Below are 14,795 nucleotides of genomic sequence, written 5' to 3'. Positions count from 1 at the left end.
TTGATTGTGTTGTCTCAGCATGAAGTCACGAAAGGAGAGATTAAATAGCTGTCAGGCCATGGCAAATGATGCTGGAGTATCATGGTTTTAAATGAATTTATTCCACGAGATTCCAGGAAGTTCCAGACTCCTCATTCTCCCCTGGCTCTCTTGTACACAGGCAAGAGGATGTGATCGTTTTTCAGTGCCCTTGTCCCCAGAGACCGACACTGCCCGTCTAAGCCAGACCTCACCAGGCCGATACTAAGAGCCTGGACCCTGATTGACTGTGCGCGCCAGTCCCTGCTGTCGTATTAATTTTCATTTTGACTGCTGGAGCCTCTACAAATCTCATCAATGCTGTCACGGACTGTGGCGGCGCGCATGTGATTCGGGCACTCAGCCCGTGTGTGCGTCCGCCTGCCTGATGTGATACGTATTCTGATTCTCTTTGTTCAGGCCGTGTAATGAATAGCTATTGATGTCAGAAGAAAACCTGTCATTCAGTGTATGTTAACGTGTTGCTGAAAGAACAGAAAACGCAGAGATATTTATGGCCCTTTGCCAGAATAAAACTGAATGAATGGATAAATAAAAAAACTTAAACTTAAAAAAAAAAAGTATACTTTTGACCAATATGGTTAAAACTGCATTTTGTGCATATACTTGCAATTGCACAAAAAAATCTGCTTTTTCGTGATGCTTCATCCATGCCAAAAGTTGTATCTATCTGCAACATAAACAAAAGCTGACTTACAAAGCATGTCGACTACGTGAATTGAATAGTATGGTGATAGTGTTTCTGTCTGGTCATCCCGGGCTTACTGTATCAGCTGGCTCCAAACCCTCGGTAGGCTGAGCTGAGCTCCATCTGTTGCTTTCAGAAGGATCAATAGTTGTGATTTCTAATGATGTCTAAAAGCTCTGGGTAACTTGAGCATTCTGCCCAAGGCCCCACTGCTTGCCGTCAACTGCCACTGAAGAACAACCCTTGTGCCCATGTAGAGGTCACCCAATATAGACTGATTAAATGCTCGGTTCGGATTGTGTATTGATAATATGAGAGATTAGAGAAACATTACTAGTACATTTTCACATCCACATCATGTATTGTATGTCTTAATAAGTTTTTAAATGCATTTTTAGAATATTACTTCAGTATCACAATGTGGTGGTCAATTTGAAATTATTTTATTTTGGAACTATTTTTTCAAATATCCTATATTGACAATTTATAATCTATGCAAAATGTTTTATGTTAAATACTCCTCAAATTACATTGCATGTTTAATTTGCGCAAGTTGCAGAGTTCAAAATATTTTGCCTAGCATTATCGAAGAGCCTGAATGTTTGAATGGCTCAAATCTATAGCCATAAAAAAACATATAGAATAAACTAGAAATTTTCAGATCTGCCTTTTCCTTAGTTTAAATTCATAAATACAATAGACATCGAAACAATAAAAATATCACATAACAAGGATGCACTGCCTTGCATACAAATATCCTGGCATATATGTATAAATAAATGCATGCCTGCATGCAAAAAATAAATAAATAAAAAACTTGGTAACAAAGTGTTCTATCCTCTGTTATTCCTATGTCCAATCGATGGAGCCTTTTTCATTTTGTTTCCCTTTCCTCATCTCCAGGCAAAAGGGACAATTAGCATTTAGATAGGAAGTACTCTCATATAACCCAGACACTGATGGCCTTTTCTTGAAAAATCTTCATACCCTGGGGACACAGAATCAGTGGCAAAAGCCTAAAGCAGCACTGCCACTCTTACCTGAAGGATGGCACCTGGACACGATCCTCTTGGGGCTGTCTGTCATATCTCTTAAATGGGCTTCATGGCCCCCAGCTGTATACTGTACATATATGTGAGTGTGTGTGTGTGTGTGTGACTTGAGCAGAGACAGACTGCGTTGATCAGAGGTCCTGCTGGGCTCTGCCTGTCAGCCTGCAACAGTCTGTAAACACATTCCCAGAGTAACTAGACATGCACACCAAAAAATATGGTTCATTAGTCGTACTTAGTATCACTGGAGATACTGCAGATTTCAGTTTTCAGTATATATATATATATATATATATATATATATATATATATATATATATATATATATATATATATATATATATGATTTATAAAAGTGTATATATATATATATATATATATATATATATATATATATATATATATATATATATATATATATATATACACACACACACATATTTTTGCGCTAAAAATCATTTAGTAAAACTATAAGCTAAGTTTGAAAGTGTATGGAGATTGACACAGTTACCTCACATGCAGTTCAGTCCATTGATTGGTGGATCTCTGTTTTCATAATTTATGTTTATAGGTGTTCACCTACAATTAACTATTAAATACAATTACATTGACTGGTGGCCTAAACATTGATTAATCGAAGCATCGATTAATAATAACTTCGGAGCTCATGGCAGGTCTGTCTTTAAAGGTTTCTAACAGTAAATAGGTTTCTGTGTTGAAATACGGCACGCAAAAGTGGGTTTAAAACACTGAATTGAACTGTGTTGTTGAGATATGTAGGCTTCAGAATAAGACGTAAATATGTCTGACATGAATCCACCAGTGATCACCAGTTGGTTTTTGTACCTCGTGCTCTTGAACTGTACACCGCGCTCTATTTCTTCAGCACAACATCAGCACAGCACATATCCGAGGGGAGCGGGCAAGCTTGCCAACGAAGAGCTGTTTATCCCTGCCACCCGGGGACAACAGGAAAACGAAAAACATAAAGCTCAGAGCAGTTTCAGCATCTTTATCTTTAGAAAGTGTCAGGCCAGGCTGCCTGCTATACAACAGCAAATCCCTGAACTGGGAATTGAGGATGATGCGGCGGCAGTCGTAATGCCATCTGCCTGCGGGGCATATTGTGACGGCTCACCGGGGCGCTGCCAGTGTGGAGCACGTGATGTGATGCAGACTCAGCACACACCTGCGTTAAAACAGCTGGGACGTACGGAAAAATTAATACAAGAATGAAGGAGCCTCCACTTTTCAGTGCTACGCTTATGTACTAATATTGACAAGTGCGTATTGATCTTGAGAGCATATATGTTAGTTTCACGTCAGTTATTACGTTAGTTTTTGTATCCAATTTACCTTCAAAATAATGGCCACTATCCACAAGCATTACCAAGCTTGGAAAAGCCAGGATACATTTTTATCAAAACTGCGTTCGTCTGAAAGAAGAAACTCATATACACCTAAGATGGCTTCAGGGTGAGTAAAAAAGGCGGTAATTTAAATTTTTGGGTGAACTATTCCTTTAAATATATTCATGCATGTGTGTGTGTGTGTATATATATACACACACACACACACACACACACACACACACACACACACAGTATACACACGCATTACATGTAACATATACATACATGTAACAAAAATGTTTGTTTTGGATGCAATTAATCACTTGACAGCACTATAACATATGCACCCACACAAAAAAGTGAACAATTATATATAAACTCCAACACTTGACTTACTTCATTTTAACACTGGCTCCAGGAAGCACAATGGGCTATAATCAAAATCTTTTGTAGAGAAATGTGTGTTCATTCTGAGCTCTAGATGGATTACAAAATTAGCCATGCAAACAGAATTAATCTTTGTCATTTGAAGCAGCATGTGCAGATGGTTGCATATGTAATTTGAGGCTGATTAATTCTTCAGTCCTGTTGTGCTTATTGAAAATGTAATAAAATTCTGACATGAAAAGGACCAGAGTTCAGTGATGGCCACAGGAGGAGCGAACCCACAACAGATGAGCCTCCGGACCCTAAACAGACCACACCCCTCGGCTCTTATCACAGTGGATGAATCCCACGGGACACGACCCATTAAACCCCATTATCTAGATAGAGAGAATATGAGAGAGCAGGACCATTGATCTGTCAAAGAAGGCAGGTGGGGGGAGATGGCTATCATCTCTTGTCTGCTGGCTGATCTTCCTGGGGAGTCTGACATTTTTGGAGGTCCTCAGAAGTCTGGAGGTGACACCGCTTTGTCATAAGACAGTGCTTTGTGTCCATCTGATGTTAGGTTTGGCCAAAACCTCGGCGCATCGACCATTTCCCAAATGAACATCGACCTCAACCGGTCCAGACGCCCTTTTTCTGATCTCAACCACTAAAGAGAAGACTTTTAATTGCAAAATGAGATGAAGTTCCTTTCAGCACGAAGCCATGCGAGAAGCTCTCCAGATGAAAGTGATGCACAAGCTCTATGAACTGTGTATCCGGAGGAGAGACGTGGCTCAGATGCCGAGATAAAAGAATCCCTCTGCGTAACGATTAGAGAGATTGACAGAACTGCAGAATGCACTTGCTTTCCATGCACATTACTTCCATTCACTTGTCTTGACAGCTACATGTTACAAAGAGAAAAGCTGGAAAATGAGTTAGCCTGCGATTTTTGTACTTTGTATTATTGTTCTTTGGTATGGTAATAAAGGTGAGATTCTTTGAAAGAAATTAATACAGCATTCGACAAGAAAAGTGCCAGTAAAGACATTCATAACGTTACAAAAGACTTATATTTCAAGGAAATGCTGTTCCTTTCAGCTTTGTGTTTATCAAAGAATCCTGACAAAAATCACCAAAATGGATCACAATGATGAATATTATTTATCAAAATCAGATGATCAGATGAATGATCTCTGAAGAACATTAAAGACAAAAAAAAATAAATAATATATATATATATATATATATATATATATATATATATATATATATATATATATATATATATATATATATATATATATATATATATATATATATATATATATACATTAAGTTGTCTACATTTTGTTACTGTACTATAAAAGTAATTTACAGATAATAATTAAAGGAATTTAATGTAAAACAGGTAGAATAAGTGAACCCAATTATCTGCTGACTTAGAAAACAGCAGATGACAGCAGAAGTAATGAAATGCGTATTTGAAAGATTAATATCTCTGACTTTGAGGACTTTAAATGAATTATTAATAGCATATGTATTTATTTTAGACCCCCTTCCCTTCAGTGGGATGATTAGTTACTCTTCATTTCTTCTTGCTCAGTGGTGACGGCACCCATGGCACCACACTGTCAAGAATGGAAAGAGTGAAGACCAGGGGAGGGAGGTGTGTCTCGGTGACATGCGAGCTAATTGACTTCCAGCGGCATCCACCCATTGTGCCAGCTGGGGCTGTTCAGTCTGATCTGCCTTCATTTGGCCTCAGGGAGCAGAACCCCCCACCCCCCCATCCTCCTTTGGACGGACTGACAGGAGGATGGAAAACATCTTCCCGTTGCACCTATCCCTGCGCATAGCATTAGCTTTATATTGGTCTGCTGCTCCGGTCAGATGCCATAAGTGACATAAATTATTGAGAGCTTGATGAGTGATGGAAGCTGCAGCTTTTAAGCACAGAGTGCCGTCTGACGTTCAGACCAGGCCTGTTTGACAAATGAACAGTAATAAGATTACTCACGGCTGCTTTTTGTTTTTCCTCCTTGATTAATGATCAGTGGGTGACAAATGTCACATGTCCCTGATTAATGCTGAAAGGTGAAAGATGCATTTGTCACACTACTGGAATCTCTGGCAGTTTCTTAATTTCTTTGTTTTTTTTTGTTTGTAAACATGAACATGGAAATTGTGATTCAGTGGTGTGCTGGAAAGAATTAGAAAGCATTGTATTTTTGTAAATACAGAAAAACACCATTAAATGACATTAAACATATTTAATGTACTTGAATGTACATAAAAGTTTTCAGTCACATCTTTCAAGATGTGAATATTTGTTTGCTTAAATCATGCATGTTAACTTTTAACTGATGTCTATACTATATGGGTGAGTTTAATTTTGATAGAGAACAAATTTATCAAAAGTAAGTTTTTTTTTTTCCACAGCTGTACTGCCCCACCTCTGTGTCTGCTGTTGCCATGAGAGATATTTCCAGAGGTATTTACAGTTTTCAAGTGACAGCAGCAGTTTACAAACTTCAGTCAGTCGCACAGAAGAAATAACACTGTCGGTCACTCATCAGATATTAGGGTCAAACAAGCAAGCAAGAAAATAAGGGGTGAAACCATAATGTTGTTGTGAGTAGGGCAAAATATCTGAGAAATGCACAAATGTTTATTTAACATAATTATCCAAAATCATGCCTGACTGTACGATTGATATGTCTTTAAAAGACATAATATAACATATATACTAATATACAAAAAAAGGTAAAGGAATGTTTATTATTGCAAAATAACTGATAAATATGCATTACAGCTACTGTATTTAACCTGAAATAGTGTGCTTTTCCAAAGAAGGGTATATATATATATATATATATATATATATATATATATATATATATATATATATATATATATATATATATATATAGTGAGAATAGCAACATAAAGTAAACTGTGACATATTTTACCTAAAAATTCTTCATACAGTGGACTACTAGTAAAATTCATAAAAATTTGGGACCAGAAATTATTCAGACTCTTTGACCTGTCCGTATTTTGCTTAAGTGTTTTTTCTTTTGATTTGACTGTATGTTTATAATATGATATAATATAATAAAATATAATATAATATAATATAATATAACATAGTATATTAAAGTCTGCGTAAACTGCATTGTTTATGTATTTTTTGATTTGGACAAAAAGATGACTGTGATGTCATTGACCCATACATATATATATTGAATATATCTAAAGTGACACTGTGTTTGATGTATGTCATGCAAACACAATAAACACACACACAAACACACAAAAGCAGGCTTTTCATTTAGTAGACAGAGAATGACTGATTGCATATGGTGCACTCAGAGAGATTGAGTCTGGAACAGATGTCACCTGACAGACAACTGTACGTCCATCAGCCAGGATCAATACTGGGCATGTATTTGAAAGGGACAGAAGGAAACGGTTGGAAAACAAATCATGTTCTAGTATAGTCTGACTATATATTGACTATCTAGTATAGTCAACACAAACTATACAAAGCAACTACCATTAACAGGCCCGACTGTTCTTGTGCGCTACTGAATACATGACCTCATTTCCGTGATCTGTCACCCTCATTAGAAGAGCTGGCGCTACTTTTCCACATGCACTGAAGTAGACAATCACTTGGACAGTTTAGCAGAACGGCAGTGATGTTGAATGATGACCGGCACTCAGTGTCATCAGCCTTTTCAGATCCTGATAACGTGGCAAGCAGCTAGTACATTTTGTAGTCATAGGATGAATCTATTAGGCTGCTGAAGGATGGAAACATTTAGATACAACATGGATTTTGAAACGACAAACGAATGATACTGAAAACAAAATTCAAAAGGCAAATTGTGAATTAGCGTTTATACAACATTTATTTGGAAAAATTTGACTACTTTGTGAAAGTAAAAAAGTAGCCCCAGTTCACTCCCCAGTGTCCCAATACCTGTGTACTTAACTAGATGTGCAAGTGGTGTGTGACCACAGTGTAAGTACACATTGGTACATAGTATCTACAGCTGTAATGTTTGTGTAATTACACATATAACAACCCACTGAATGTATGTGCAAGTACAAAAGTGTAACAGGACTGACATCACTTTTTGGTAAAGGAGACAACTCCTGTAGATTTACCATGTAATGACTCTGATGTTACACAGCAGCGGCCAGTAGGTTAGGCTTTGCGTATAAATCATGGTTCATGTCCAGAATGATACACTTTATATCAAGTGGATAGTTTCTGAGGAATCACCATGTAAGTACACTAAACCTACCCATCTCCACCCCCTGGATAAAAGTATAACAGCCGTTACAAAATATAGTTACACGAGTACTTAGTAAAGCGTACTTGCACATACCATTCTGAATGTTTATACATGTGTGTAGTTACTGAAATATTAGAGTTGTAGATACTTTCATACTAACTAGGTGTAGTATGTAACCACGGTGTAAGTACACGGGTATTAGGGCCACTTAGTATAGAGTTAACCCATATTTTACATACATTTTTTGTCTTTTATGCTCACCAAGGCTGCCTAAAATACGAGCTGAACTTTCAGCTGCCATTACTCCAGGGTTAAGTGTCACATGATAATGCTGATTTGGTGATCAAGAAACATTTAATTATTGTTATTATTATGATTATTCATCTTAATCATTTATTAAAAAAACATGATTTTTTTCTGCATTCTTTGATGCTTTGAAGAGAGACAGCATTTATTTGTAACATTATAACTGACTTTACTGTCACACTTGATAAATTTAATGCATCCTTGCTAAACCAAAGTATTAATTTCTTATAAGCAATTAAATAAACCTTCTGAGCTCAAGTGTTTAAATAGTTGTAAAACATACAATGGTCATTATCATTATTAGTGGTTTAATATAACATTTTTTCAAATGCAAAAATATGAAGATAAAACAAGCAGTACCGCTCTTTTTTTTTAACCTGCATCACATCTGCATCCGATTCTGTCAAAGCGCAGCTTTTGTTAAAACCCCAGAACGAAAAGCTAAAAGCTAAATTTGCCAAATCATGATGTGCGACTTTGATGAAGGACTTCACATGGCTTATCTGTCAGTAAAGCTTTGCGGGTGGTCTCAGTGCCCCACTGACTCTTCACCAGAGAGCAAAGGTTTGGTAAAAAGGCTGTGGTCTCAGATAAGAACAGCCAGTCTTTCAGTCTTTACCTTTGAAGTCGCAGGTGGCTGTAAAACATGGCTGGACACCGACTAACATCAGCTCATACTCTTCAGTACCACTATACAAAGCCAGAAACACAAACCTAAACTAGAACATGATGTTCATTCTTTGATAACATAATTACAAGTGCATTTAACAACGCTCATCTATAAAGCGGTCGACTTTGCAGAACAGTTATTGGTGATTTTATTGCCCGTATAAAGAAGCAAAGAGCTATGTATGCAGTTTACAAAGCGGACAGTTAGCCTGATGTCATGTGAAATATGGTTCTCTAACAGAATGATCAATAAACACAAATGGATTCAGTATAACATCATGAACATGGATGAGCTCAAAGCTAAGTGTCTGATCTTTTTCATACCGCACACGTAAGCGGGCTTTTAAGATGCGCATATTTTTATTTTGCAGAACTTGTGGAAATGTACAGAAGCCAACATATACAAAATATAAATGAATATCCTCATATGCCATTGTTTTCATAATTTTTTTTGTATTTAAATATTTATTGATTGGCATTGTCATTTTGGGCTGATGAGCTTCTTGTGCTTGTCTGTGGCTCTAAAACTTTCTATTGCACTCTATGCCATGACAAGACCATGACAGGATCGGGTTTTTGGCCATGCTTTCTGACGTCTTGCCGCTTTATGGAGGGAAAACTATATAAGAAGTGAGTTGAAATGCAGTTGAAGTGTGTATGAAAACTCAGAACAGTTTAGGCTTAAATGTGACAACTGGCATGAGTTTGCATTACAGGAGCATCGGCCTGCGTTTATCTTAATAATATTCATCATCTCTCTTAGCTCTAGGACTAAGATTTAGCTCTTCATTTTAGGTTTACTGAAAACATGAAATGGGCTACAGTGCTTAAAATGCTATCAGAAATAGTTTATCCTAAAATAAAAATGTTCTTACCTTCAGACCTTCCCAGATGTAGATGGGTTTCTTCATCAAAACAGATTGGGTGATCTTGACTTCTAGCAAAAGTACCTCCAGTACTTCATGACGGCACCCATTCACCGTCAGTGGTGAGCATGCGATGTACTGTTAAATTTCACCAAATCTGTTCTGATCAAGAAACCTACATCTACATCTTAGATGGCCCGAGGGTAAATTTGCAGCTAATTATTTAAATTGACTGCATAACTGCATAAACTTGAACAAATCTCTGTTTTTGCTATCAAACAACCCATTTAATTAAAACTTATCTCAGGTTAATGTTGTGCCACGCTTTCACGTGAATCATCCGAATGCACTTCGTCAATGCACCTGCATTAAGAGAGTAACTTAACCCCATTTATTCAGAGAAGTAATTACAGAATCCTATCTGCTACTGAAAGGTGGCTCGAAGCTCTGGCCATGGATATTTTAGTTAATGGTGTCCGTGAGAGATATATGTGACAGGTGTTTAAAAGGTCTGGCTTTTCTCTCAGATGGCGGAAGGCAGAGGGCATTAATATTTACCAGTCTCAGGGGGGTCAAGGCAAAATGTATTCATCTCTCCTAAATAAAATATATCTGTGGTACGCTCTTTCAGGGTCCGCAACAGATTTATCGTCACAGGCTAGTTATTTATTTCACCACTCATCTTTTTTTGTGCCTCTTGCTGTCTGAGTAAAAGAAAGAGGTCTTACCGGCTACATTAAGCTGTGGAAGTCATTGCAGTCGTCCGGATATGGGTAAAATCAATGGGGAGAGTTGTGGCTCACTCAGATGTAGTGTGGATGATGGGTTGGCCTGTGCAACAGAGGCCAGATTATACTGGAGACAATGAAGACTAGAGGTCTGCATCATATGGGTTTTAATCTAGTGTTTACCTGCATTGAATATAAATGACACTGTTTAGAATGTATACGTATCAAATAAATGATACATTATTTAATGTAATAAAATATTATTAATTGCAATAAATTACATATTCTACATGTATATTTAATCGCTTTTTATAATCAAGATGAAATATTAAAGTACTATTTTATATAATTATATTATTATTTTATATAATTATAAAACTAAAAGACACATCTTTGAGTTACTTTTTCATGTAATGTAATATACATATAGTTTAATATAAGTATATTTAATATATAAGTTATTAAATGTGTGTGCGTGTGTGTGTATGTGCTAATACAATATTTCATACATTTTCGACAGTTAAATTTGTAATTCAATAACATTTTAATTTATATACTTTATATACACACACACACACACACACACACACACACACACACACACACACACATTTAACTTTATAACTGCTACATAACTTTATAGCTTTTAAATTATGCACTTTAAAGTCTGAATCTGCCAATTTGCTACATCGATTCAACATTAAACCGATAAACTGTATGTCATATTTATGATTTAATGGAAACCAGTAAGTGTTTAAAAAGTTAAACAATTTTTTAATCAGAGGCAAGGACAGATCAGAAGGTTGAGAAAATGACACAGCTTTACTATAAAGAAAGGCGTCTCGAGCAGATTAAGTTGCAGCATCTCGTCATACACGCATACATGTCGAACAATAATGATTGACCATTTACTTGGCCAGATTTACAGAAAAAAAGAAAAGAAACACTGTTAACCAGCATGATCAGCAATTTAAAAAGCTGCTCCGATGCACAAATGGCTAAAAATACAATAAGGATGATAATAATAATCAACATGTATGGTTTTGTAAAACTCAAACGTGTCATGAGAACAGTTGTGGCAATTATTGTACTCTTTGTATTATGGTAACTAAACTATGCATGTTACCAGTTAATAAGTACACAGATGATCTGACATTGGGAGAAAGACAGAATAAGCAATAAACCAACAAATATATAATTGTATGTATATTTTTGAACATCGCCAGTCCACAACAACTCATGAACAGGGGATCTTTGAGGACCGTAAAAGTGGCTGCAGAAGTTCAAGGCAAGGCTGGACGAAATAGATTCAAGCCGACTCTGAACTGCCTTGATGTTAAACCGTGTGACTCACAAAGCTACAACAACATCAGGTGTGATCTAAAGAGTTGTCTGTGCATGTAAGTCACTACAAAAGCTGGTAGACTAGGCCTACTGTGCAGAAAACAGAAGAGCGAAAGGCAAACGAGGACAGTATTGCTTTGAGGTACTGGAGAGAAAGCAGATCTGATAATTCCAAGGAATTTCATTAACACGTATTTCTTTACTGCGAAGGCATCGTATACGACAACGCGAGTTATGACCTGATATTCAGCCCTTTCAAAGAGCATGATCAGCTGGGCCGTGTCACGGGTGAAAGGAATTATGGGAGCCTGTGGTGGAGTAATACATGAACAGACGAACCATTTTCTCTTGCATAACACAATTCAAATGTTTACAAAAAGGTATCATCCTCAGTGCAGAATGCTACAATGGTACAGCTCTACAGCATTTGCTATTTACATCATCGGTAACGGTGTCAGCCGGGTGAAATTGGGACGCGAGTGAAGAAATGTGTTGCGATTAAAACAGACAGGACACAAAAACAAGTCTCGTTCGAATTACCCAAGATCACTGACTGAACCCGAACCCAAACCTGTGTGCGGAGTCTTACATTTTGGGATGCACCAAATTTGTATTATTTTCCTTATTGTAACACAGCAGACCTGCTCAAAAAAAAGAAGAGGGGGAAAAAAAAAAAAGTATATTTACACCACGATCGAGGCCTTATTTGAGAAAAATAAATACACAATATTTTCATTTCATGTTATGTAGAAATGACATTAAATAAATTCTAAAATATTAACACAATAGCAGTGATACGACATTAATACTAAAAAGAGCAGCACAATTGACAAATAAGACGTACTCCTTTTAACGTTGACATCACTTTTCACTATTTTACATCGCCACAAACATGGTCCTTGATCTCTGAAGTATGTTTTCATCTACATTACACAGAGAAGATTTCGACATCACAGCTCAGACTCCCAAAAGCTGTTGCGTAGTCGTCAATAAATTATTAATATATTAGTCCCTATTATTTTTTTATAAATAAAATCAAGATAAATATGTAGAAAGGTCAAAAAGTTTGAGAAATGAAACAGCAGAAATCAAACGGCATAAACTCAACAAGTTTGTGTAAAGCCAGGATGATTTTAAAGCATACAGAGACTGATGTTTTTCGAAAGTTGGCATGAAGCAGAATCTGCGATTGTGTTTTTCCCCAATGTGTTTAGCTACTTAAACAAAAGGAAAGCGATTTTGTCTATTGAGAGCGGATTACAAAATGGCAAATGATTTAAATAAGAATAATAATAATAATAATGACAAGCATAAATAAATCATTTATATATATCAACTTTGATATCATTAAATATCTAAAATTTTAGATTGGATTTTTTTTTTTTTAATCATAAATTTTAATTTTGTTTTTCCAGGCGCAAACTTAAAAGATCCTCAGACTTTTGAACCATAGCAGTGCAGAAGATAAAGTAATGGTAGTAGTATGAGAGCACAGATAGAGAGCGGCACTACAGTTACAGTGGCATGTCTTCAGGGCAGTGTCTCAGCTGCTCTCCCGACAAAGAGAATCATCACTGGATCAACCCCAAACGATATGTACACTTCTCTTTACCAACTCGGTATGTCTTATGTTGAGTTATTCATGCCTAGAAACCCTCATATGATAACCCACTTATGTATTGATGCACCCCAAACTTTTTTAGACTCCTTGAAGAAACTTATTCTGACACCGAAATCTTCACCAAGCTGATTTAAAAAAAAAAAGAAACAAAGAAAAACAAACGTGATGTAATTTCATCATCTTCATTCTCTTTTGAGGACTATATAAATCAAGTCTTATAAAAAAAAAAAAAGGAATATATCATTGCGTATTTAACTCTTCATATTACAACCTTTCCATTGTCCTTTTGCGCTAAAATACTACCATGCTTCAAAATATTGTCTTTTTTTCTTCATTTACAAGTGATGCCATCTAATCTCGGCCGATAAATATTGGTGGCGTTTTATAGTTGCAGCCAGTACAAATATATTAACAGAGCAATGGCAAATGAAAGCATGATACCAATCCTGGTCGTGTGCTGAACACAGCCAGGACTGGATGTTATTTTTTCCGCTCCGAAATTCAACATGAAAAGAAAACATGAAATTCTAACGTCCAATTTTAACCCAAAAGCGCGATAATGGTAATACATAGTGCATAGTTTTATAAAGCACATCAAACCGTGCCAGCACTGTCTAGAGAATTTGTGTTTTTGGATGCATCTATTTGCGGTGGAAAAAAAAAAAGGATCGTTCACTGCAGAAATATCAATATGATAAACGTATTTGCCGACGTTCTGCAGTTGAGTCGACCCACTGTTGATATGTCACAGGTCTGGTGCTTGTATCTCCGTTTCTTTGATGCTAGCTAAAGTTAGGAGGAGGAGGAAGGGGCAGATTTAGATTTACAAAATAAAAAAAGAAGAGCGTAAGCCACATGAAAAGCTCAAAAGTCCACCCCGTCGCCCTAAAGGCACACTAAAGTCTGTGTGGGGCATGGGGACGCCTTAAAGAAAGGTTTCTGAACACCGTTTTTTGGCTCACCTGCCTTTCCCCATCCCTTGTTTAGAAGGATCATGCACTCCAGTGCGATGTGAATACTTGTAATTCTCTCTGTATATATATGTATTTTTACGTGTGTAGCGGCACCCTCCGGCCCGCTGGGGGCGCCGTGCTCAGGTCAGGGTGCTATGCCAGAGAGTAGATGGCATTGACGGGCGACGTGGCTTCTGAGCTCTCGTTTCCTTCCGTCTCCTCTTTGTCCTTCTTAACTGTGTACTGGCCTATGAAAGAGCCGTCCTCGTTGAACTGGCCGTCTCCTCCTTCACCGTAATCCACCAGACTGTCGTCGCTCTCTTTCACGTTCCCGTCTAGGGATGTTTGGCTGCCCTGCAATGGCTTGTTGTCTTCGTCGCTACTGTTGGGAGAGAGAGAAAAAGAGTTAGAACATAGTTTGACCGGATAGCGTGGACCTGTTACAGTAGCATTGTTCATTTTGGGATTCTGTGACTACAACATCTAGCTCCAAAAGCA

At 37.0% G+C, this 14,795-nt stretch overlaps 1 protein-coding gene across 20 annotated transcripts in view; it reads right to left on the bottom strand.

The window, feature by feature from the left end:
* Positions 1-11,182: 11,182 nt before the first annotated feature.
* Positions 11,183-14,795, bottom strand: part of nfasca (neurofascin homolog (chicken) a) — a 71,208-nt gene continuing 67,595 nt past the window's right edge. For all 20 annotated transcript variants that reach the window (XM_043251795.1, XM_043251796.1, XM_043251797.1 and 17 more), the window contains one exon: positions 11,183-14,679. In XM_043251795.1, coding sequence (XP_043107730.1) covers positions 14,451-14,679 — 229 coding nt within the window. In that variant the 3' untranslated portion in view covers positions 11,183-14,450. The remainder of the gene's footprint in view (positions 14,680-14,795) is intronic.

The sequence above is a fragment of the Puntigrus tetrazona genome, chromosome 11 (assembly GCF_018831695.1).
Source record: "Puntigrus tetrazona isolate hp1 chromosome 11, ASM1883169v1, whole genome shotgun sequence".
Classification (NCBI taxonomy): domain Eukaryota; kingdom Metazoa; phylum Chordata; class Actinopteri; order Cypriniformes; family Cyprinidae; genus Puntigrus; species Puntigrus tetrazona.
This window is presented reverse-complemented; position numbering and strand designations above follow the sequence as displayed.